General features: G+C 46.2%; 1 protein-coding gene and 1 pseudogene across 1 annotated transcript; one reads left to right on the forward strand and one right to left on the reverse strand.

Moving 5' to 3' along the window:
- The first annotated feature begins 28 nt into the window (after nucleotides 1-28).
- On the forward strand, nucleotides 29-24758 carry Pmf1 (polyamine modulated factor 1). The gene is made up of 5 exons (XM_076862215.1): nucleotides 29-247; nucleotides 20107-20212; nucleotides 21625-21725; nucleotides 23233-23428; nucleotides 24283-24758. Exons 1-5 carry the CDS (start codon nucleotides 90-92, stop codon nucleotides 24334-24336), a joined length of 615 nt encoding a protein of 204 aa, XP_076718330.1. The 5' UTR covers nucleotides 29-89; the 3' UTR covers nucleotides 24337-24758.
- Nucleotides 4780-5679, reverse strand: LOC143403865 (growth arrest-specific protein 7 pseudogene; annotated as a pseudogene).
- Nucleotides 24759-24833: the final 75 nt, after the last annotated feature.

The following is a 24833-nucleotide window of genomic DNA, read 5'->3' on the forward strand; positions in this document are numbered from 1 at the left end:
ATCGGAGGCGTCCCGTGCGGAAGCACCCAATCGGGGGCCCAGGTGGGTGGGGCGGCAGGACTAGTTCGCTTTGGCGGTTCGACTTCAACATGGCGGAAGCCGGTAGCGCCCATCTGGCTGCGGATGAGGAAAAAAAGTCTGAGGGATCGTCTTCCGAGTCCGTGTCACCCGGCACTACCATTTCGCGGGTGAAGCTCCTTGACACCACGGTGGACACTTTTCTCCAGAAGCTGGTCGCCGCCGGGAGGTAAGGTGGAGGATGATGAGAGAGAGCAGCAGTTCCGAGCTTGGTCCTCGCCTGAGTGCAATTCCCGCGGTTTCGGGCGGGCGGAGGGTGGGCGGCGCGGGCTCCCGGCGGGGCGAGGCGGCCGCGCTGGTGCTGCCCGGTCCGCTCCCGAGCGGGGAGGAGTCGGGTGACGTTTACCACCCGAGGTGACCTGCCGTGGGTCCGGCACAAGCAGCCGCTCCTTCCGCCGGAAAGACCGGTTTTGTCCACAAGCGGCTCAAAGGAAGATGGCCTTTGCCGCTAGATGGGGTTCGAGCCCCGGCCCCAGCTGAGCCGGGCTCAGCGGCCCACTGCCCCCTGGTTCCTCAGCGATCGGCGACCGCGCTGCCTCGGACTGAGCGCCCCGGACGGCGCCGGCCGCGGAGGAATCACTGGGTAGAGGACCCGACGTGCCGCGCAACCGAACCTCGTCCGCCACGACCTCGACCTCGGCCTCGGCCCGGTGTTGACACGGGGAGGCTTTAAAGGGAGGCTGTGCCCTGACGCCCCGCCCCTGCACTGGGGCGCCGAGCCCATTCACAGCTCCCTGGAGCAGGGCCTGGCCTCGTCCCCTCCGTCCGGCTCTGGCCGCACCGGCCCTGTCCACGGGCCTCACGTTTTGGGCCTGGGCTTGGTGGCCTGTACTTGTCCCGGCTACTCAGGAGGCCCAGACAGGAGGCTCACGGGGCCCCAGGAGTTTAGCCCGGCCCTGGGCAGCAGTGAGTCCCCAAGCCCATCTCCAGGACAGATGGTCTCCCTCCTCCGCTGTTCAGGACTCACTGCTCCTGGGTGGCTCTGCGGGTGTCCCCGCTCAACCCAGCGTCCGGAAGCGCCTCCTCTGTGGGTACCAGGTACACGGTAGCGCAGTCACGACCTCCGCCTGGGTTTACATGCAACAAGTAGAAACATAAACGAGATGGCCAAAAGCTAGGTAAGATCCCGAACAGGGATAGCCTGCTCTGGGGACATCGGACAGTGCAGAAGTGCATAGTCCCTGCTAATATTCACAAGAGTTCATTGGATCTTTTCATTTCCCTTTCAGTGCTCCTGCAGTCAGGTTCCTGTCTTGCCCATTCTCCCAGAAGTTACTTCTGGTTTTGGTTGCTAATCAGTACATCAAGAAGAAACTTGAATGTCCAGATGAAGCTAGCTTTTTGAAAAACCAGAAAAAGCAATAAAGGCAAAGGGGTAGCTTCTGCAAAGAGCAGAGGTGATAGGTAATTTAGGAACTGGCAGGGTACCCCGTTCCTGGCTGCAGCAAGGAAAAGTAAAGTAGGGAGGCTGGCCAGGCAGGTGGAAACCTTACCAGTCCGGGCATAATTTGCCATAATAATGAATTTAATGAAATAATTTGTAATTATTTTTATGGACCAATAATGGCATACCATCATTTTATGTCCTTTATTTATTTTCCCCCCTCTCATTCTTGCCCTCTTCTTTCCTCAAAGGCTCACTTTTGTTGGCTATGTGTTCTTCATTTACTCATGATACAAATATTTATTGACTATCAACAGCATCTCAGGCTCTGTTCTAGTTGCTGGATATATAGCAGTAATAGAGATGAACAGGGTCCCCACCCTCCTGGAATGGACATTCCTCCTGGAATGTATATATCAGGAAAAAGGGATAGAGAGCAATGAGGAAAGGGGTCAGGGTAAAACTATGGCGGGTTTTTGTTTTGTTTTGTTTTGTTTTTGGTGCTGGGATCAAATCCAGGTCCTCACATATGCACAGCACCCTCTCTACTATTTTAAGCTACATTCCTGGCCCCGGTATATTGTCCTTTTTGTCTGTGTATGTTTTAAATTTATATGAATGATATTGTGGGTTTTTTTCCCCACGCATATTATTTTAAAGTCCCAACTATGTCTGTAAATACCTAGGGTTTGTAGCTTCCCAGTGCTAGTTGTCCTCCCATGGTGTACACCTCCCACTTACCTATTCCTTATTATAGGCACCTGGTTGTCTGTAAATCCCTCCTCCACAAATGATGGCAGGTTAATCACCTTGTCTATCCCTCTTGGACTAGTGCTAGGATTTCTCTGAGATATATAAATACCTGTGTTTTGTCTGACTGCTTTCCAGAAAAGATGTTCCTGTCCTCCACATCCTTACCATCACTCGGCATCCACCATTTTCATATCTATCATTCTGACAGGTGTAAAACCAGGGTATCTCATTTTTTTTGTGTGTGTGTGTATGGTGCTGGGGATTGAACCCAGGGTCTTGCATGCTAGGCAAGCACTCTACCAACTGAGCTATATCCCCAGCCCCAGGGTATTTCATTGTTATATTTTGCATAATTCTGACTGGGTCTTGCTAAGTTGCTTAGGACCTAAGTTGCTGAGGCTGTCCTTGAACTTGTGATCCTCTGCCTTAGTCTCCTGAGTCTCTAGGATCACAGGCATATGCCACCTTGCTCAGCTCCAGTGTTTTTTTTTTTTTTTTGTATCAACCCAAATAACCCAAATGACAAATAGAGGAGGATTACATAGACCTTTTTTTTTTTTTTTCGTACCAGGGATGGAACCCGGGGTGCTTAACCACTGAGCCAAAATCCCCAGCCCTTATTATTTTTTGTTTAGAGACAGGGTCTTGCTAAGTTGCGTAGAGCCTTGCTAGTTGCTGAGGCTGGCTTTAAACTTGGAATCCTCCTACCTCAGCCCCCCTAACCTCTGGAATTATAAATGTTCACCACCATGCTGGGCACATAAATTTGATATATTTTTTTTGACAAGATCTGGTTTGTGGGCTGGGGATGTGGCTCAAGTGGTAGCGCGCTCGCCTGGCATGCGTGCAGCCCGGGTTCGATCCTCAGCACCACATACCAACAAAGATGTTGTGTCTGCCGAAAACTAAAATAAATATTAAAATTCTTAAAAAAAAAAAAAGATCTAGTTTGCTTTAGTATATTGAACATCTTTCTAAAATAAACTATGAGAAAGCCATTCTAATTCAATGGAAGAGATGCTGAAGGATTCAAGATTAACATCCATTATGAGCAATGTGAAATGGAAGGAAAGATCCGTGAATTGTGCTCGTAGAATTCTGCCCCCATGGGAGACGGAAGGGTCAAGCGGAAAGCCATCAGTGGGAAAGATGAAGAAAGATGGGCTCTCAGAGCAGGGGTTTCTGGCTAGAAGCTGTTCTTTGCTCACTGTGTCAATTTTTTCTCCCAGCCTCCTCAGGCTGATTCTCTAGGCAAAGATGGGGTAGATGGTGTTTGCTGTAGTAGAGAAAGAAAGTGACGGGCTGAACCCAGGGGTAGTGCTGAAAAGCTTCCCGAGTCACACTTGGCTCAGGCTTCTCCAGGGAAGATGGACAGAGGGAAAGGAGGTGCTGGCACCAAGTGAGGGTTCGGTGCATGGCTCTGGAAAGTTCAGAGGAGCTGGAGACCCAGGTGGCAGGACACGCCTGGATAGCAAAGAGAGAGTCTGCAATGCTCATACAAGGGACAGCAGTCCAAACCCTATCATGCATAAGCAGATGGAGTCTGACAAAGACTTGCCCTAACCTGTCTCCCATGTGGGACTGATCTAGCCCTATTAAGCCCTTGGTGGGCAGCCTCGGAGAGTGGGGGTCAGGGTAGCCCCATGTTGGACAAGACACCATGGGAGCAGACCCCATGTGGTTTCTGGCTCATCTCCATCTCTCAAAGCTTTTGGACATGCACACAGCTGGAGGGGGTCTCACGGGTGGAGAACTTTGGAAAGCTCCCTCTAGTGAGACTGGGCAGGGGTGGCAGGGTGGGGATGGGGACTGCCTTGAGAAAGCAGCTGAGGAATGGAGGGATTGGGATTTTCCAGAGACTTCAGAGATGATGCCTGGTCTGATAGGAACCATGATTCAATGCTCTGACTTGGGGCTGATTTGCTGAATGAGGTAGTTTCATCCTGACCTCTCTGGGCAGGGTTGGTCAGGGAAGACAGAAAACAGGCCTTCCCAAGACCCATGGGAATGAAAAGTGGCCAAGAAAAGCCAGATTTGGGCTCCCAGAATGCAATGAGAAAAATAGAGAAAGGGCCGTAAAGGATTCTAGGTGCAGGCTGAGCTGACAGCACCTTCTATCCATGATTCTGTTCTTAACATTGGCTTAGAGGCAGAGACAGCCCTTCCCTGATCTTCCAAAGCCCCGGAGATAAAGGGACCAGCTGGAGGATGGGCTTTGGGGCATCCAAGTATGTGACAGCTACCCCTGTGGAACTCAGCAGGGACCACAAAGTTCCAGCCTCAGTTTGTTCTCAGAGCAACAAGCACATCATGGGGTTTGGAGGGGCTTCAGTCTTGGAGACAAGGGCAGGGTTGCAAGTCTGTCTTCTTGGCCTGGGAATATTTGGGATTCCCCAGCTGAGCCATCCAGATCACCCTTCTGGAATTGCCAGCTCTCTCCTCTCTCCTCAGTGGACAGGAGAGTGGGTGGGAGGGCAGCTTCACCCAGTGGGAGCCACCACCCCCTCTCCATGGGACCCCCAACCCCTCTCCTGGGCAGGACACCCGGGGCTACACAAGTGTGTCTAGATCTTCATCTCCACGGGGCGAATGTTGCCTGTTTTGTGCTCTCTGACCCACAGCTCTCTGTCCACTTTTGACCGGGTCCACTTTTCAAAGCAGTTGGTCCACAGGCTCTACTGTGCTTTGGTTGAACATGTCTGTCTCATGCCGCAGCTGTGTGTACTGACACAGATGTTGCCAGATCATCTCCAGCCGCTCCAGCTCCAAAGTGGTGGTCACCATCTCTTCAAAACCACTTGGACTGGGCCTGGTTGTAGAGGTCCACACAGCACATGAGGTCATCGCCAGCCTGTGTGGACTTTCTCCAGGCCTTCTTGATGTCCTCCTCTGTCTTGTTGCTCAGCTTGATCTCCAGTTGCTGGGTCTTCATCTCCAGGTCTCTCTGCCGCTCTGTGAGGGCTTTCCGGGCCTTCTCCACCGATGTGTGGCGGCTGGCGAGCTGCTTGCGAAGGTCAGCAATATGGTGGTCACACTTTTTCATGTCTTTCTTGAAGTTCTCATGAAAGTTCATTAGGGGCTTCTCTACCTCGATGTGAAGCTTGGCGGAGAACTTGAGATGAACTTTTGCTTCATCTGCCAGACTCTTCTTCACCTGGGCCCAGGCTTCTCCCAAGGAGCCTACCTCCTGTGCAGCCAAGGAGTTCTGAGAGAGCTTAGCCAAGTTCTTTGCATATTCTTCTTCAATCTTTATCCTCTCTCGGACGAATTCAGACATTTCTTTCTACGTTTGTTTGCCTTTCAGTTGCTTTTGGAGCAGTAGTTCAAACCCAGCCACTGTGCCATTGCCTTGGGGATCCTTCTTATCAGCCCAAAAGTAGTCACAGTAGCTCCACTCGGTTGGCTTTAGCAGTTGCTGTTCAGGCATGGTGTCTGGGTGAGGGAATGTCACGCAATTTATCATCTTCTCTGTGGGGTCAACTTTATTTTCAAGATTATATATTTTGTCTTCATTGCCTGAGGTTCTATCTTCCAAATGGTCTTGTCTGTTGGTGATACTTTCCATTGAACTTTTAAGTTGGTTTAGTAATTCCTTCACTTCAAGGATTTTTTCTTTATTTCTTTTCAGGACCTCTAATATATCTTTACAGAAGTGATCTTTCATCTCCTAAAGCGAATCTGTTATTTTACTGCTTAACTCCTGTGCCTGCTCTCTTATATAATTCTTTAAGTCGTAGAACAGTTTTACTAATACATCCTGAACTCCTTCTCTGACATTTCTTCGATGGATTCTCTTATGGGAGCAGCTTGGTTTGTTTGGAGCACTTTATTCCCTTGTTTTTTCATTTTGTTTGTGTGTCTTCCCATCTAGCCGTGTGGATCTGAGGCAGGATAGTTTCTACTATGTAGATTTGAAGTGTCCCTGAAGGTTTCCAGAAACTAGCTGGAAGGAGCTTGCCTAGCTGCAAACTCACAGATCCAGGCTCCGGTTTCTGTAGGCTCTGCCACACTGCAGCACCCAGAAGGCTCACTGACCGAGGACGATGGATGAACTCCTGGAGAGAGTGAAGGGAGTGAACTTCCGTTCCAGTTTTATCCGCCCTCCTGCCCAGCCCTAAATATAAATTTGATACAGTAATTTTGATAGAGTAACTCTCAGCCATAAGGATTAATAATAAGATTGCTAACCAAGCCTGGTGGCATATACCTGTTATCTACTTATTTGTGGGGCTGAGACATGAGGATTATAGGTTCAAGGCCAACCTGGTTAACTTAGTGAGACCCTGTCTCAAAATAAAATAAGCAGTTCATTAGTAGATAGTACTTTCCTAGCATGTGCAGAGGCCCTAGGTTCAACCTTCAGTTAAAAAAAAAAAAAAAAAAAAAAAAAAAAAAGATCAGTAACAAAGATAATGCAGTCCAAATCTGAAAACAGTTGCTAGTCAGATGTCCTTTTAGAAGTTTTTCTGTGCAAGGTAGCAGGAGCCTTTGTGCCATCTGTGGTTCTGCCAGTCTTTTGTGATAGTTTTGTTATCAGACATAATAACTAGAAGATTCCTTCTTTTACCTTTAATTTTAATGTATTGTTATTGTGTTCAAATCTTCTATTATCTATTTTATTATTTTATTCTTTTCTTTAAATCATTGTCTGGATTAAGGTATAAGATAGTAATCTCAAGCCAGTCTACTTTTTCTAGTTTCTCCCAAATGATCAACTAAAGAGTTCATTCCATTGCGTGATGTTAGATGTTTGCCTCGCAATCTACTGTGTCCTGGGTCTCTTTTTCACCCCACTGATCCATTTGCTTGTGTCTTGCCACTGCATATGGTTCCCCACTCCTCCTGGTACTAGAGGTTGAACCCAGCAGTGCTCTATCTCTGAGTTAGGTTTGCAGCACTTTTAAAATTTTATTTTGAGATAGGATCTCACTAAGTTGCCCTTGAACTTGGGATCCTTCTTCCTCCTCCTCCTAAGTAATGGGAATTATAGGTATGTAGCACAGTATGGCTTCTTAAAACCAGGCCCTTGCAGGAAACCTTATGTCTAATACAGCAAGTCCCCTCTGTTCTCTTTAACATTGGGCCTTCTAGTTAAGAATCTTGATTGATTGATTGATTGATTGATTGATTGATTTTTGCCTAAACTTTAGAATGAGGGATGGGGTTGTGGCTCAGTGGTAGAGTGCTTGCCTAGCAAGTGTGAGACACTGGGTTCATTTCTGAGCACTGCATATAAATAAATAAATAAAAATAAAGGTCCTTAACACCTACTCATTTTTTTTTTTAACTTAAAAATGAATTTTTTTTGTTTTCTCAAAACATTCAGCTAGTTGAGCACAGTGGCCACACCTATGATCCTAGTTACTCAGGAAGCTGAAGCAGGGGGAGTACAAGTTTGAGGCCTACCTGGGGTCTCAAAATAAAAAAATAATTAAAAAAAAAAAAAAGCGTGGAGTAAGGGAATATAGGTTGGCCAGGGTGTGTGAGGCCATGGGTTAAATCCCAGCACTGCAAAATAAATAAATAAATTAATTAAATAAAAATAAAACATGAAAAAAGGAACTAAGGGTGTTGCTCTCTGGTAGAGCACCCTGGGTCCAATTCCCAGTATTGGGGGAAAAAATTTCAGCTGTAAATTTGGTTGGGATTATACTGAGTCATAGATCAATTTTGGCAGGACTGGTATCTCTACAATGGCATCATTCAGTCACAAACATGATATAATATATCTGTTACGGTTTGAGTGTGAGGTGTCCACCAAATGCAAGAGGCTTCAGAGAGGAAATGATTGGGTTGTGAGAGCCTTAACCCAATCAGTGAATTAATCCCCTGATGGGGTTAACTAGTGGTGACTGGAGGCAGGTGGGGTGTGGCTGGAGGAGGTGGGTCATTGGAGGCGTGACTTTGGGCTGTGTGTTTGTATTTGGCAAGTGGAGATCTCTCTCTGCTTTCTGATCATCATGTAGCTGCTTACCTCCCCCATACTCTTCCACCATGATGTCAGCCTCACCTCTAGCCCCTAGGAGTGGGGCCTCCTGTATGTATGGAAACTTCTGAAACTGTGAGCCCCCAAGTAAACGTTTTCTCCTCTACAATTTTGCTTGTCAGGTTTTTAGTCACAGTGACGAAAAAAGCTGACTAAAACTGTCCATTTAGTCAGATTGTCTTTCAGCAGAGTTTTAAAGTTCTTTGTCAAGGACTTCTGCTTTCTGTCACTGTAATAAATATCTGAGATAAATCATCTTCATAAGAGGAAAGGTTTATTTTGTTTATTTAAATTTTTTTTTAGATGTTGATGGACCTTTGTTTTATTCATTTATTTATACACGATGCTGAGAATCAAACCTCACCTCACATCTGCTAGGTGAGCGTTTTACTACCTAGCCACCACCCCAGCCCAGAAAGGTTTATTTTGGCTCATAATTTGGGAATTTCAGTTCATGATGGATTGGCTCCATTGCTTTGGGCTTGTAGGGAGGTGACGCACACCATAGCAAGAGCCTTTGTTGGAGGAAGCTGCTCATCTATTGCATTCTGGAAGAAAAGGAAGAGGAAGGGACAGGATCCCAATATCCCCTTCAAGGTTATGCCTCCAGTGACCTAACTTACTTCCACTAGGCCCCACCTTCTTCTAAGAATTCCAGCCTTCAACACATGGGTCTTTGGGAGACATTCATGCCCAAATTATAGCTGTGGTCCATCTTGCCTGCATAAAATGTAAGATTCTTGAGGGCAGGATCTTTTCAGTCATGTTTATCATCCTCTATTCATTGCTTTTTTTTCATGGTGCTAGCACATAGGAGACACTCAACACATAGTTTTGAAATAAATGAGGGTTCCGAAGCCATATCTCTACTCAGTTTTAGACATCTATCTATTTACTATTGGAAATCTCCACTTAGTGTCCCACAGAATCATCAAGCTCAGCATGATTTCTCCTCCCTCTCTTCTCTTCTTGTGATCCCTTACATGGTTGTAGGAAGTACTATCCACCTATTCTCTAGTCAGAGATTTGGTAGTCCTCATTGACCCCTCCTGCTCCTTTCTAGTCATCCTCCTAGCCCTGCTAGTCCCAGCCTCTCTTCAGGCTCCTCCTTTTCAGCTCCCACCATCACTGCTTGAATTCTCTCACTAGATCATTGCATCAGCCCTCAAACCAGCCTTCCACCCTTAGTCTTGCCCCTGTCTCTCCAGTCTGCATCTCAGATTTGAGCGTGCCCTTCTGCATAACATGTCTAACTGGTTCAGGACTGCTTTCACAATCAGATGCAGGCTCCTTAGCCCAGCATACAAGGCCATTCACTCCTTGGCCCTTTCCTGTCTGTCCAGCCACACGCTAAGGCCATGGGAGTACAGAGGATGAACACTTACATGCCAATGTGGACATATGCCTGCAGAAAGGTTCTTCATTTAGTGCTGCTACTCTGCCCCTGTCCCTGCCACCTTTTTCTTTCTACTTGCTGCGCTGCTCAATAAAACATCCTTGCCTTCATTTGGCTAAATAGGAACTTATGGCTGATTTCCACATAGACAATGCCCAGTAAATGTCATATTGAGTATGATTTTTTTTTTTTTTTTTTTACCAGGGATTGAACCCAGAAGGGCTTTACCATTGAGACACATATCCAGCCCTTTTTATTTTGAGACACTAAGTTGCTTAGGGCCTTGCTAAGTTGCTGAGGCTGGCCTTGAATTTGCAATCTTCCTGCCTCAGCCTCCAGAGCCTCTTTGATTACAGGTGTGTGCCCTCACGACAGGCTTGAATACAAACTTTTAAGATGTATACAAATACTTGACCTCAGTCCCCCACCCCAAGTCATTAAGTTAAAGAATTTAAAGTCCTTAATCTTGCTGCCTGTGGTGGTGCATGCCTATAATCATAGCTGCTTGGGAGGCTGAGGAGGAAGATCACAAGTTCTAGGCCAGCCTGAACAATTTAGTGAGATCCTGTCTCAAAAATAAACAAATAAATAAATAAATAAATAAGGGCTGGGGATGTAATTCAGCAATACGATGCCTAGTACCATAAGTAAGTAGATAGATGGATAGGTATATATATACACATATACATAGTTAAGTAAATTAATAATCATTCTTCAGTCTCAAGGACAAAGTCCTTATACCTGGGACAGGAATCTACACATAGTAAATTCTGGTTTAGTTACATGTCAGTATCCAAAGGGCTATTTTAAAACCCACATTGATTTCCCCCACAACTCAGCATATTTTAAATGTAAATATTAGCTTCAATAGGAAGGCAAATCCTATGATGTACTCCAGAGTGCCTGGAAGATTATCAGCCATACTGGGCTGTCAGATTCTGGCAACCCATGCTCCAGTGTTCTGTTATGGCATCTTCTGAGGCAGAGGCTGCCAAATCTGTTCTCTCAGGCTTTAGAATGTAGAAATGGGGCCTGGTTGGAGTCTACCACTTACAACCTCTGCCTGTTATTTGAAGATAAAGTCTTCTTTTCTGTCCTTACAGTTTCCTGGGCCTTCTGAAAATAGCCATTCACCTCTTTAGCCTCAGCAAGAAGGTGAGGGTGCTCCTTTTCTCTGTTGTGTTACAAATTGGGACCTGCCTAGAGGGGCAGTTGGTTAGAGGTGTTGTAAGTGGGACTCAGGATGAAGATTAGTTAGAGAAAACTTCAAAGAAAAGCTGGGTCGCCATAGGTACCTAGGGTAGCTGGGCACCTGTGCCCCAGGAATGTTGGTCCCGTGAGGGCTGAGGGAGCAAGAGATGATTGATGTTCTTAAGTTCTTAGATGCCGTCCTGGTGCAGCCCATGTCCTTCTTGCTCAGCCTTCTGACCAGAGATGTGCTGTGCAGGGTATATGATTTGTGTAAAGTGACTTAACGCATTCATCTGACAGTGACCAAGGAAAGAGCCAATTGAGTTTGTCCAAGAACTGGTTGAGTTTTAACATGGTGGCAAAGGGGCTGGGGTGTTGCTGAGTGGTAGAGCTTTTGTCTGGTATGAGGCCTTGGGTTTAGTCACGAGCACTGCAAAAAAACGAAGAAAAAGAAAAAAAGGGATAAAACTAGTGGCGAAGATTGTTGGTATTCATAGGAAACAGTTCTTCCATGGAAAAAGAGTGATTTTAATACATAAACTCTCTCAGTGCCACGGAAATACCTTGCCCTCTTTGTGCAGATGCTGCAGGCTGGTGGTAGGGCTTGGTTCCTGATGTCGGGGTGTGACTCACCAGTGTGGTATGTGCTTCCAGCCTGTCACGCTAATTCTCTTCTTTGTACATCTCCAGACCACCCAGCTTTATCTCTGCTGTCTCTGCCTTCTCAAGGCTACTGACATTTCAGCTCAAAATGCCTTCTGAAACCACCCTCACATAGTGACCCAAGTCATCCCTGCTTCAAACCCTTTTCCAGCTCTTCCATCATGATTCATTTAGACTCTTATGTAGGGTCCCTCTGTGCCCTGCAGCGTGCAGGCTGTGTCTGTTCCTACTGGCTTCATCATATGCCAGCTGTGTGACCTTGGGCAGTCTCCTCTCCACCATAGCTTACTCATCTGAGCAATGGGGATGATGATAATAGAACCCACCTCACCGTGTTCTTGTGAGGATTCAGTGAGTTACTCCACGGAGAGTGCTTAGACCAGGGCCTGGAACCAGTCAGTTCTCAGTAAACATTTCTAAGATTACTGCTATACCCTCTGTGAGGGCAGGGATCACACTTTCTCATCTTTATATTTGCACCACCATGCTTGGCCTGCTATGTGCTTGGTAAGTATTTATCAAATGAATATAATTTTCTTGATGGTACTTTTTGTCTGCATGTTAATATTGATCAAATCAGAAGGTTTTTTCCTTTGGGAAAGTATCCCAATTTCAGATTCTTTTTTTTTTTTTTTTAATATTTATTTTTTAGTTATCGGCGGATACAACATCTTTGTTTGTATGTGGTGCTGAGGATCGAACCTGGGCCGCACGCATGCCAGGCGAGCACGCTACCGCTTGAGCCACATCCCCAGCCCCCCAATTTCAGATTCTTAATTTATATTTTCTAGCAGTTTCCAATGGCAGCATGTAAACAATAAAAGTCAAATAAACTTAAGAGACCAAATAACCTAAAGACATAGTTAAGATTAATTTGGGGGGCTTGGTATGTAGCTAAGTGATAAATGGCTTGCCTAGCATGAGCAAGGTCCTTGGTTCCATCCCCAGCACTACAACACACAAATAAAGATCAATTTTCATTTTATTTTATTTTCCATGGTGCCTGGGATCAAACTGAGGGCCTTACACATGGTAGGCAAGTACTCTATCACTGAAAAGATTGTTGTTGTTGTGATTGAACCTGGGGTACTTTATCACTGAACTACATCCCCAGCCCTTTTTATTTTGAGACAGGGTCTCACTAAGTTGTTGAGGCTGACCTTGAATTTGTGATCCTTCTGCCTCACCCTACCACTTCAGCCTTCTGAGTCACTGGAGTTACAGGTATGTGCCACCACAGTGGTGCTTTCCTTTAATCCGAGCAATTTGGGAGGCTGAGGCAGGAGGATCACAAGTTTGAAGGCAGCCTCAGAAACTTAGTGAGGCCCTAAGCTACTTAGTGAAACCCTACCTCAAAATAAAAAGTAAAAAGGGCTGGGGATGTGGCTCAGTGGTTAAGTACTAAAAAACAAATAAATAAAAATAAAAGATAATTTTTGGGGCTGGGGATGTGGCTTAAGCGGTAGCGTGCTTGCCTGGCATGCGTGCGGCCCGGGTTCGATCCTCAGCACCACATACAAACAAAGATGTTGTGTCCGCCAAGAACTAAAATAAATAAATATTAAAAAATTCTCTCTCTCTCTCTCTCTCTCTCTCTATCTCTCTCTCTCTTTAAAAAAAAAAAAAAAAAAAAAAAAGATAATTTTGGGTGTGTGTTAGTTTGTTAGTTACTGGGGATAGAACCCAGGGCCTCATGCATGCTAGGCAAGAACTGCAACACTGAGCTACATCTCCAGCCATTTTTATTTTTAGACAATATCTTGCTGAGTTCCCCAGACTAACCTGGAGATTGCTATCCTCCTGACTTGCTGGGATTATAGATGTGTGCCACTGCACCCAGCGAAAGATAACTTTTTTGTTTGTTTGTTCTGGGGGTGGTTGTGGTACCAGGGATTGAACCCAGGGATGCTTAACCACTGAGCCACATCCCAGCCCCCCCCCTTTTTTTAATATTTATTTTTTAGTTGTAGTTGGACACACTTTATTTCACTTATTTATTTTTATGTGGTTCTGAGGATCGAACCCAGGGTCTCCGGCGAGCGAGGTGAGCGCTCTACTGCTGAGCCACAACCCCAGCGCCCCCAGCCCTTTTTAAAATTTTATTTTGAAACAGGGTCTCACTGAGTTGCTTAGGTCCTCGCTAAGCTGCTGAGGTTGGCTTTGAACTCGTGATCCTCCTGCCTCAGTCTCCTGAGCTGCTGGGATTACAGGCATGCACCATAGCACATGGCAAGAGATAACTTTTTAATATTGATTCATCTTGAATCCCTGATCTGGAGATTTTTTTTTTTTTTAAGAGGGTGGGGGAGAGAGAGAATTTTAATATTTATTTTTTAGTTTTCGGCGGACACAACATCTTTGTTTGTATGTGGTGCTGAGGATCGAACCCAGGCCGCTACCGCTTGAGCCACCTCCCCAGCCCCTGGAGATTCTCTTTTTATTTTCACGTTTCTCCTGTCTTTTCTCCCTTTTTCGGTCCTGGTGCTGCCCAGTATACACAGAACCGAGAAAGGGGAGAGAAAAAGCCCTAACAGAAAGGTTTATTTAATGGAACAGGACAACTGCAGTTAGCAGGTGGAGTGGGGGGGATAAAGAGCAGGAGTGTCTGTTGGGTTGCTTGTATGCCACACAGCTGGGATCTGTCTAGTCTTTTGGTGGTTTGGTGGTGGGGAACAGGGAGTGCCAGTCACTGCTGCCCTCTTGTGGGCAACCTGTGAAACAGATATTGAGTTGGGCACCAGGGACAAAGGCAAGCCTTGGCGCCCTTGGTGCTATGTGCACTGTGATCCTGCCCAACATGTGTTCACTTGTCTGCGCCCAGTCCATCTTTCCATAGTGTCCTTTACAGTTCATCTGCATATGTAAGCCAGCAGACTATGAACCACCAGGACTTGTCTACACCTATATTTCAAATTTTAATTTTATAAAAGTCAAACTTCTGTGATAATTTACAGTGAGTTGTTTTTGTTTTTGTTTTATGGTTCTGGAGATTGAACCCAGGGCCTCATTCATGCTAAGCATGTGCTATACCACTGGGCTGTATCCAGACCCCCTATAGTGAGTGAGTTCTTAGTTCTTTTTAGTGCAGTGGTTGAAATGTTTTCTTATTGAGTTCAAAAACAATGAAGTTTTCTGACATTGTGTAATTTTTATGAGAAGATAATAATTTAAAATCAGTTTAGTATGGTCATGTCAATTTTGAAACTCATAATGTGACACTGGGCATAGTGGCATGTGCCTGTAGTCCCAGCTGCTTGGGAGACTGAGGCAGAAGGATCATTTGACCAGCCTGGGCAAAACAATAAGAATCTCTCTCTCAAAAAACAAAACAAAACAAAACTCAGTAATTTGGGGTGTTTATTTATTTATATCTTATATCATTTTTTATTTATTGTGGTACTAGGAATTGAACCCAGGGAAGCTCTACCACTGAGCTACATCCCCAGCCCCTTTTATTTTTTATTTTGAGAAGGGTCTTGCAAAGTTTCCCAGGCTATCAATGTTTTTAGCAGCTCAATTACAATAGCTAAACTGTGATAACAATCTAGATGCCCTTCAGTAAATGAGTGGATAAAGAAACTGTGGTATATATACACAATGGAATATTACTCAGCCTTAAAGAATGAAATTATGGCATTTACAGGTAAATAGACGGAGTTGGAGAATATAATGCAAAGCAAAGTAAGTCAGTCCCCCAAAAACAAGGGCCAAATGTTTTCTCTGATAAGTGGATGCTGATCAATAATGGGGGGTGGCAAGGGAAGAATGGAGGAACTTTGGATTGAACAGAGGAGGTGGGGATGATGGAATGAGACAGACATTATTACCCTATGTAAGGGTATGATTGCACAAATGGTGTGATTCTTTCTATGTCATGTACAACCAGAGAAATGAAAAGTTGTGCTCTATTTGAGTAAAAAATAAAATTAAATTAATTAAAAATTTTCTTAAAAAGTTTCCCAGGCTAGCCTCAGACTTATGATCCTCCCACCTCAGCCTCCAGAGTTGCTGGGATTATAGATTGTACCACTGCACCCAGCTAATAGCATGGTTTTTAAAAGTTTCTTTCAGACCTGGGGATAAAGGTATTGTGCCCACCTAAAACTAAAAAATAAATATTTAAAATAATAATAATAATAATAATAATAATAATAATAAATTCCTTTTATTGATCTTTTTGGACTCAGTGATGGAGCACTTGTCTGGCTGGTATGCATGAGGCCCTGGATTTAATCCCTAAAATCCTGCAAAAAAAGAAAAAAGAAAAGCCTTTTGTGTGTGTTGGAGGGGGGGCACAATTTAACCTCTGCTCTTTAGTGGTGACAGATCCAGTCTGTCTACCTAAGCTGAGTAGAGATGTGCCCTGCTTGGACCCTGGTTTTTACTGCTTGGGTGGTTTCTTCATTTGCAATTGCAACCAGGACACATTTACTCATCATCTGCTTTCCAGAGGAGGAAGACTTCTCAGCTTTGAGCAGTCAAATTACTGACATATACCTCTGAGGGGTGGTGTGAACTGTTCTGTAGACTAGTACTGGCAACTATAGCTAACGAGGAACACTCAGTGTGCTAGGCACTACATTAAGTACTTTACATAGCTGGGCATGGTGGCACACACCAATAATCTCAGCAGCTCGGGAGGTTGAGACAGGAGGATCCTGAGTTCAAAGCCAGCCTCAGCAACAGCAAGGCACTAAGCACTCAGTGAGGCTCTGTTTCTACATAAAATACAAAATAGGGCTGAGAATGTGGCTCAGTTGTCAAGTACCTTTGAGTTCAATCCTTGGTACCGCCCCCAAAAAATAATTAAAAAATAAGAAATATTAAAAAGGGCTGGGGACATGGCTCCATGGTTAAGCACCTCTTTTTTCAATCTCTGGTACAAAAAAAAAAAAAAAAAGAAGGACTGTATATATGTAACCTCATTAACCTGATTTAATTCTTAGAGTAATTTTGTGAAATACAGATGTAGTTATTATCCCAATTTGACTGAGGAGGAAACTGAGGCTTATGGAGGTAAATAAGTTGTCAAAGGTCACTCAGCTGATGAGTGACAGAGGTAGAATTTGAACCCAGGCAAAAGAACAGGCAGTCTGTCCTCAGAGCCAGCGCACTTTCCAGGGCACAGCTTGGTAGCCTCTGTGTAAGCTCAGAAAGGCAAGGCCAGGAGCCTGTTCTGTCACAAGGTTAAGGGGAGCATTGACAGACTGGGAAGGACTCGTCTGTTCAAGCAGTCCAGTCCCTGGACTTGGGGCCCAGGGTGGGAGAGGTGGCTGGATTGGGCAGGCTGAGGGCCAGACAGCTGAGGCCTTTCCTCAGTCTCAGTCACCCATTCTGAGAAGGAGTGTGCTCCTGTGAATCTAACACCGCTCTGGACACCTTGGAGATCCCAGCGACGTTGCAGAGGACATCCTAGCCACAGGGGTGTTATCACTTGTATGAAAAGAGAAAATTTTACAATTGAGGAACAAATGGTCATGAATGTTTTCTAAAACATCACTTTTTGCTTCTCCCTGAGTATTTTTTAGTAAATCCTCAGGGCATTCAAACCACTTCCAAATCTGCTTTGGCATTCAAAGAAGGAAACAGCTTCCTCTTGTACTCATGGACATTGGTGTCCAGTCTGGCTTTCGTCTTTGGTTAAGCCACATGGTCCTATTTAACATAAATTCCCATCTTGCATATCTGAAGAATGTGCGTGGTTCTGGGGTCCTCCACTTTCATTAATTTTTGTGGTGCAGGAACTGAGCCCAGGCCTCCATACGAGAGAGCACTCTACCACGGGGCAGCCCCAGGACCACTTTCACTAATTCTTAAACCATAAGGAGACTTCAGGAGAGTTCATAAACAGCAGTGGTCACCCTGGCCCGGGCTCTGTCTACCTAAGTTGAGTAGATATGTGCCCTGCTTGGACCCTCTGCCTCAGAGTGGGCTGGGAGAAGGAAAAGGATTTCTGGTGTTCACGCCACAATTACCCAGTTTCATTTCCAGCCCAGCTTGGTCAAGGATCATGTGTCCCTTCACATTCCTCCTTTTAACCACAGACTCTTTGGCTTGTGGGGCCAGCAACAAAACAAAGTCTCTGGGATTCTACTGAGGGTTGAAAGGATGCCCAGCGTCTTTTTTTTTTTTTTTTTTAGTTATCAATGGACCTTTGTTTTATTTATTTAAATGCAGTGCTGAGAATTGAACCCAGGGCCTCATGCATGCTAGGAAAGTGCTCTATCACTGAGCCCAGCATCTACCCTTTGAATTGTCCTTTTCACTCAATCTTAGCCTCCAAGGTGTACTAATATGAAATGTTTACCATTGAAAAGGTAGGAGGCTATCCCTGTGACCCAAAAGTGTGCTCGTAGGTGTTTAAAGCCAACTCTCTAAAAGTAAGCCCTGATTTGCCAATTTCAAAGTGTACATTTTCCTAAGCTACCGATTTGGCATTACCAAATACAGAGTTGGGGAGAAATGGACAGTACATCTTTGTACAGCGTTTCTGTCACACAGAGACAACATATAAATAACCTCAGGAGCAAATAAAGTGCAGTAGAATGATTAGAAGGTAGTATTTAGGGGGTGGTGAGTTTCCTTGTTTTTGTTTTGTTTGGTACTGGGAATTGAACCCAGGGTTGCTTAACCGTTGAGGCACATCCCCGGCTCTTTTTTTTTTAAAGTATATTTTAGTTGTGATGCACACAATACTTTTATTTATTTTATGTGGTGCTGAGGATCACACCAGTGCCTCACACCTGCTGGGCAAGTGCTTTACCACTGAGCCCCAGCTCTTTTTGTATTTTATTTAGAGACAGGGTCTTGCTGAGTTGCTTAGGGCCTCGGTAAGTTGCTGAGGCATGAGTCCTCTTGTAAGCTACTCTGAGCTGGCTTTAGCAAAACACTGCTCTTTCTCACTACCTATTTCCAAAACTGTGGGACTTGGGTGGGGAGGCCCAGCGAGCTGTGAGAGAGGTAGAACCAGCAGTGATTCCCTAAATGGGGATGGGACCCTGTATCCGGCTGCAGGTACCTGTGCCATATTTATCCAGTGGTCCACCAGACTGATCCACATGATTGAGGAGCATCCTGACCCCCAGTAGAGTCTGAGTGCAAGCTGTTGTGTGCTTGAGTGCTCTTGGTTGGCTTAGACACATTCTGAAGTTCACTTAAACGTTGCTTCACAAGAAAGCAACACCTCCTCCTCACCTTAAAGAATGAAGCACCATAACTCTGGCCCATAAACCACTCTCCACAGTGGTAAGTGCCACAGTCATGTGAGCCTCTGTTTGCTGACATCTCTCCATTTTGCCCTTTCAACTGGCAGCTACAGAAGGGCAATTCCCAGTACCTAGTGGGCAATCAGTATATAGCAGGTACTCCATGAATTTTAAAAAAAAAAAAAGTTTTTCTCCCCCCCCACCAGTACTGGGAATTAAACCCAGGGGTGCTTTACAATTGAGCTGCACCCCCAGCCCTTTTTATTTTGAGACAGGGTCTCACTAAGTTGCTAAGGCTGGTGTTCAGGGGGACTGGAATGACCAGAGATTCTCAGAGTATCATCTCTAGACCAGCAGCATCAGCCTCACCTGGGAGGTTGCTAACTGACGGAGGACAGTTATCTATTATTATAACAGATCACTTTCTTGCTAATTTTATGCACAGTAAGGGTAAATAACCATAGCTAGATGAATCATGGCTCACTTCTTTTTCTTTTTTTTTTTTTTTTTAATATTTATTTTATTTTAGTTATCGGCGGATACAACATCTTTGTTTGTATGTGGTGCTGAGGATCGAACCCGGGCTGCACGCATGCCAGGCGAGCGCGCTACCGCTTGAGCCACATCCCAGCCCCGACTTCTTTTTCTTTTTAAGACGATCTCACTATATACTTCAGATCTAATTTTTTTTTTTTTTTTTTTGAATTGGTGACTTAACCCAGGGGCACTTCATCACTGAGCTGCATCCACAGCACTTTCTAATTGTTTTCTTTAAATTTGAGACAGGGTGTCATTAAGTTGCTTAGGGCCTCTCTATGTTGCTGAGGCTGGCCTTGAACTTGTATCCTCCTGTCTCAGTCTCCTGAGCTGCTAAGATTACAGGTGTGTACTACTGTGCCCAGTATCCAGATGAGTCTTGAACTCCTGGGCTTAAGTGATCCTCCCCCTCCCCCTCCCAAGTACAAGTACATGCCACCGATCCTGGCTTATGGTGACCCTCTTTTTTCCCCCCAGTCCTGGGGATTGAATCTAGGGATGTACTACCACTGAGCTATTGCCGTAACCCCTGTTTTTGGACAGGATCTTGATAACTTTCCCAGACTGACCTCAAACTTGTAATCCTCCTGCCTCAGCCTTCTGAGTTGCTGGGACAATAAGTATGTGCCTTTGAGCCTGGCTTATCATAAGTCTCTTTAAGAAGTAACTCCCTGAACTCAGTGAGGGCTCTGCTGAGAAAAAATGGGGAAGCCAAGTGGGGCACTGATGGTGGGATTGAAGCATCCTATGATGTGAGCTGCTGATGAGAGATTTGCATTTATTATCATTAGCAAGAGGGCCATGAAGCAGATAAAGCTTGAGTCCTATGATGAGAAGCAGAGGTGCCTGGGCAGCTTGATGACTGGCTGTGCACTTGACCCTCCCTACCTTTGACTTCTCTTCTTCCTGCCAGCTACCAGAGATTCACGGATTGTTATAAGCGCTTCTACCAGTTGCAGCCTGAGATGACACAGCGAATCTATGACAGATTTATAACTCAACTGGAGGCATCTGTCCGGGTGAGTGACAAGAGGCCCAGAAGATACCATTAGCTTAGTTTTTTTTTTTTTTTTTTTTTTTTAAAGAGAGGGAGGGAGAGAGAGAGAAAGAGAGAGAGAGAGAGAATTTTAATATTTATTTTTTAGTTTTCGGCGGACACAACATCTTTGTTTGTATGTGGTGCTGAGGATCGAACCCGGGCCGCACACATGCCAGGCGAGCGTGCTACCGCTTGAGCCACATCCCCAGCCCCAGCTTAGGTTTTTATCTCTAGATTGTTGGTCCTCTGGGGGCAGTGACCCTACTCTTTGCCCCTCTGTCTTCTCAGCCCCTTCAGCTACCCTCTGTGCACAGCAGGATGCAGTATCAGTCACCCCCCTCCTCCAAAGAATGTGGGTTTCTTAAATGCCCCTTTCTCTTATTGTGCTGTATTGTAATTATGTGTTTATATGTCGTCTGCCTTACTGGGCCGTGTGTGCTCTGCAAGGGCAGGACAGGGTCAAGTTCATCTTTGTATCTTCAGCTTTTGGGCCAAGGCCTTGCCCAGAAGCAGCCACCTAATAAACAATACCACTGTGAATCCAAAAAAGGCTATGATTCCATTCATGTCTTTAATAAACTGCAGTATCTCGAGAGTCAAGGATGGCCCTGTTAGCACCACAGTGTGAGGAATCGGGAAGGTGCTGAGAGTGGACACAGGCAGTGTCCAGCCCCCAGAAATGAAGGCGGGGAGAGAGGCTTGCTACACGTTCTTTCTAAATGTTTGCCATATTATATTTTATTTTCTTTTTAAAATATATATATATATTAATATATATATGTTAAGTTGTAATCAGACACAAAACCTTTATTTATTTTTTATGTGGTGCTGAGCATGGAACTCAGTGCCTCACATGTGCTAGGTGAGCACTGTGCTGAGCCACCACCCCAGCCCCTATATTTTATTTTCGTAAGTATAAATGTCACATGTTAGCCAGGCACTTCGGTAATCCCAGTAACTGGGGAGGATAAGGCAGGATGATCAAAAGTTCGAGGCCAGCCTCAGCAACTTAGAAAGACACTGCCTCGGGCTGGGGATGTGGCTCAAGCGGTAGCGCACTCGCCTGGCATGCGTGTGGCCCGGGTTCGATCCTCAGCACCACATACAAACAAAGATGTTGTGTCCGCCGAGAACTAAAAAAATAAATAAATATTAAAATTCTCTCTCTCTCTCCCTCTCTGTCTCTCTCTCACTCTCTCTTTAAAAAAAAAAAAAAAAAAAAAAAGACACTGCCTCAAAAAGACTGGGGACGTAGCTTGGTGGTATAGCACCCCTGGGTTCAACCCCCAGTACCACGGGGGTTGGGGGGGGACAGAAATGAGCCAGAATTTAGTGTATTTCTACTCTGGGCTTGTCTAGTATCATTACAGTTTTTTCCTCCTTTCTCTTCAGGAGGAAATTTCAGAAATTAAAAAAGAAGGGAACCTAGAAGCTGTCTTGAATTCCTTGGATAAAATTGTGGAAGAAGGCAAAGACTGCACGGAGCCAGCCTGGTGAGAAAGGAGCGGGAAGGGACCACACTTCAGCCTCTGGTAGGAGACTCTGAGGCTGACCCCATATCTGAGATACTGGGCTCTATATAGCCCTGAGAGAGGACCCTTTGACAGGGACAACACCAAACAATAACCAAAAACAGTTGAAATGCAGAGTTCCCTCCTGGGAGGAGAGCCCCAGGGCAAGTGCATGTTATCCAGGGGTTCGGGAGGGAAGTGGTTTAGAGGTCTGACTGAAGAGGCCTTTGAGAGGTCATTTCAGGGCCTGTTGGGCCTGTGGGAGGAAGGAGGGGAGGGACAGAGGATGCCGAGCAGTGAAATTGGGAATCCTATGTAGGTTAGGCTGGCCAGGCACTGGCTTTGAGTCATTGGTTTATTCAACACACATTTAGGGTGCACCTACTACACGCTAAATACTGTTTTAGAAGCCAGTGATGTGGCAGTGAACAGTGACACTCTGCATGTGACAGTTCAGTGGGCAGCTTGGCAACCTGGAATGCCATGAACCGGAGGAAGAAGTAAGGCCTTGAGCGCAGAGTGGAGAGAGAGGCCGTCAAGACCACCACAGCGTTCCACTACCTCTGCCCTCACAGGACCTCAGGCCAGAGGGGAGAGATGCCATTCTTGCGCTTTGTGAACTTACTTCTTTTTTTTTTTTTTTTTTTAATATTTTTTTAGTTGTAGACGGACACAACACTTTTATTTCTTTTACTTATTTATTTTTGTGGTGCTGAGGACTGAACCCAGAGCCTCACACATGCCAGGCAAGCACTCTACCTCTGAGCTACAACCTCAGCCGGTGACCTTACTTCTTCAAATAATGAAATTTTACAACTAAAAAAGAATTTTTAAGCCATATGGTGGCACATGCCTAGAATTTCAGTGGCTCCACAAGTTCAAGGCCAGCTTCAGCAACAAAGCAAGACCCTATCTCAAAATAAAAAGGGCTGGGGGGTTATGTGGCTCAGTGGTTAAGCACCCATGGGTTCAATCTCAAGTAGCAAAACAAAAAAAAGAATTTTTAGAAGAACCTACAGTGGCGCCTGCTCCCTGTGTGATCTTGCCTCCTTAGACCCTCTCTCCTTATCTTCTCACGTCCTCCAGCCTCAAGGTCTGGGTCCTCTCTCCAGAGCCACCCCACTGGGAAGTCTCATCCTGTCACAACCCCATCTCTCCTGCTCCCAGCCTGATAGGGTGATACACAAGCAGGGCACATGTTCACAAGGACAGTGGCAGAGGCCGGGAAGTCACCTCTAGACCTGGCCTCTTGAAGATGGGGGAGTGTGTGTGGGAGAGAGGAGAATGTGGAGTGTGGGGTGGAAGGCTGGTGGCAGCGGGCCTGGGGTGGGCGGTGTTCCCATCAGGAGCAGGGCTTGGGAGGTAAGAGGGAGAGATCTAGGGAGCCAGCCCAACTTGGGACTGGGGTGGGAACGTCAGTGATTTGGTTTGGAAGTAGAACCCTCCCACACATTGTCCCTCCCTCTCTGTCCCCCACGTGGCCCTTCAGGCGCCCCAGTGGGATCCCAGAGAAAGACCTGTGCAGCACCATGGCACCCTACTTCCTGCAGCAACGGGACACCTTGCGGTGCCTTGTGCAGAAACAGGAGACCAAGAACAGACAGCTGGCCGATGCCGTCCTGGCCGGGCGCAGGCAGTTGGAGGAGATGCAGCTGCAGGTCCAGGCCCGGCAGCAGGCCTGGCAGGCAAGTGTCCAGCCCTGCCTGCTTTCCCCTTCATCCCCGATAGGCCCTCAGAGATCCCTTCCAACATAAGGGACCCCAGAGGCAGGAGGGGCCTCCTATGGTGGTACAGTCACTCATCACTTCTGCTTGGATGTGTGTAGCAGGCTTCTCCCACCATAGCAGATGGGCTACTGCCCGCCCTGCCCCTGCTAACTCTAACTGCAGCAAGGATTCCCTGCTGCCACGGCTGAGGCCCAGAGAGGGCAGAGGTGTGTCCCAGGAAATGGTCATTGTACTTCTCCCTGGGAACATAGACAGTATCTTCAAAATGTGCACACTGGAATGACTTCTAGAGCCCTCAGTACATCTGGAACTCATTCTCCAGCAACAGTGTATGTCCTTTGAAGGTGAACTTAATTTTTGAAAGTGGCCCAAGTGACTGAGGATAGAAAGGGTAGAGTGATCAAGCTGGCTGACACAGCTGGCAGGCGATGAAATGGGGTTTCAGTGATGAAATGGGGTTTCTTATTGGCTCAAAAAAGTTAAAGAAATTATAAAAAATAAAAACAAAAAGTACTGGGGATGTGGCCCAGTGACAAATTGCCTCTGGGTTAAATTTCCAGTACCAAAAAAGAAAAATAAAAAGAAAATGAACTCTGCCCTGGGGAGGCCTAGCCTAGGTGTCCTTGGTACCCAGCCCTCTATCAGTACCCATTGAGTGGTGGACTTCCTGCCTATCTTTGTCCTAATGGGCCTTCCTGGGCCAGAGATGAGTCACATGGCCCTGGGGGAAACCCACGCCCCAGTTCAGCTCAGAAGAGAAAGGGTTTGGTTTCCTCATAGCCTGTGTAGCTATTCTCTCCTGCTGATTTCAGGCTCTGCATGGAGAACAGCGGGAACTGGTGGCCGTTCTGAGGGAGCCAGAGTGAGGCGGAGCCTGTGGCTGAGAGCAGAGGGCAGTCAAGGTCGAGGGCTGTGGTCTGCATGCTGGGCTAGGCGGGCTGCCTTTGAGGACAGCTGAAATGGTGCCAATCTCCAGGCAGTGATGGAGGATCAGGCCTGAGCAAGCCCCACTGCTGCAGTGCTGTGAGGCTCCCCTGGGGTCACACATACTACCTTCAGACTCCTCCCTTCTGCCCAGAGATGGTAGCCCAACGTGGAGTCTGGGCCAGACTCTTTCTCCTTCAGGTGCGGGCCAGCACCACCCCCAGCGCTCTCCTGCAGGCTTCTCTGCACCCTACCACCCCCCTCCCTTAGGGAATGTGTTTTCAATTTCACTGATTGTCCCCTTGCTGGCCAGCCCAAGGTCGCTTGCCATGTTCTCCCCACATCCGTAAATAAACATCCTCCACTGCACTGTAATCTGTAAGGATGCTTCCTTGCCCGGCGTCTGTTGGGCCAAGACCACTTCTGGGTCCCCAAGCTC

The sequence above is a fragment of the Callospermophilus lateralis genome, chromosome 7 (assembly GCF_048772815.1).
Source record: "Callospermophilus lateralis isolate mCalLat2 chromosome 7, mCalLat2.hap1, whole genome shotgun sequence".
In the NCBI taxonomy this organism is placed as follows: Eukaryota; Metazoa; Chordata; class Mammalia; order Rodentia; family Sciuridae; genus Callospermophilus; species Callospermophilus lateralis.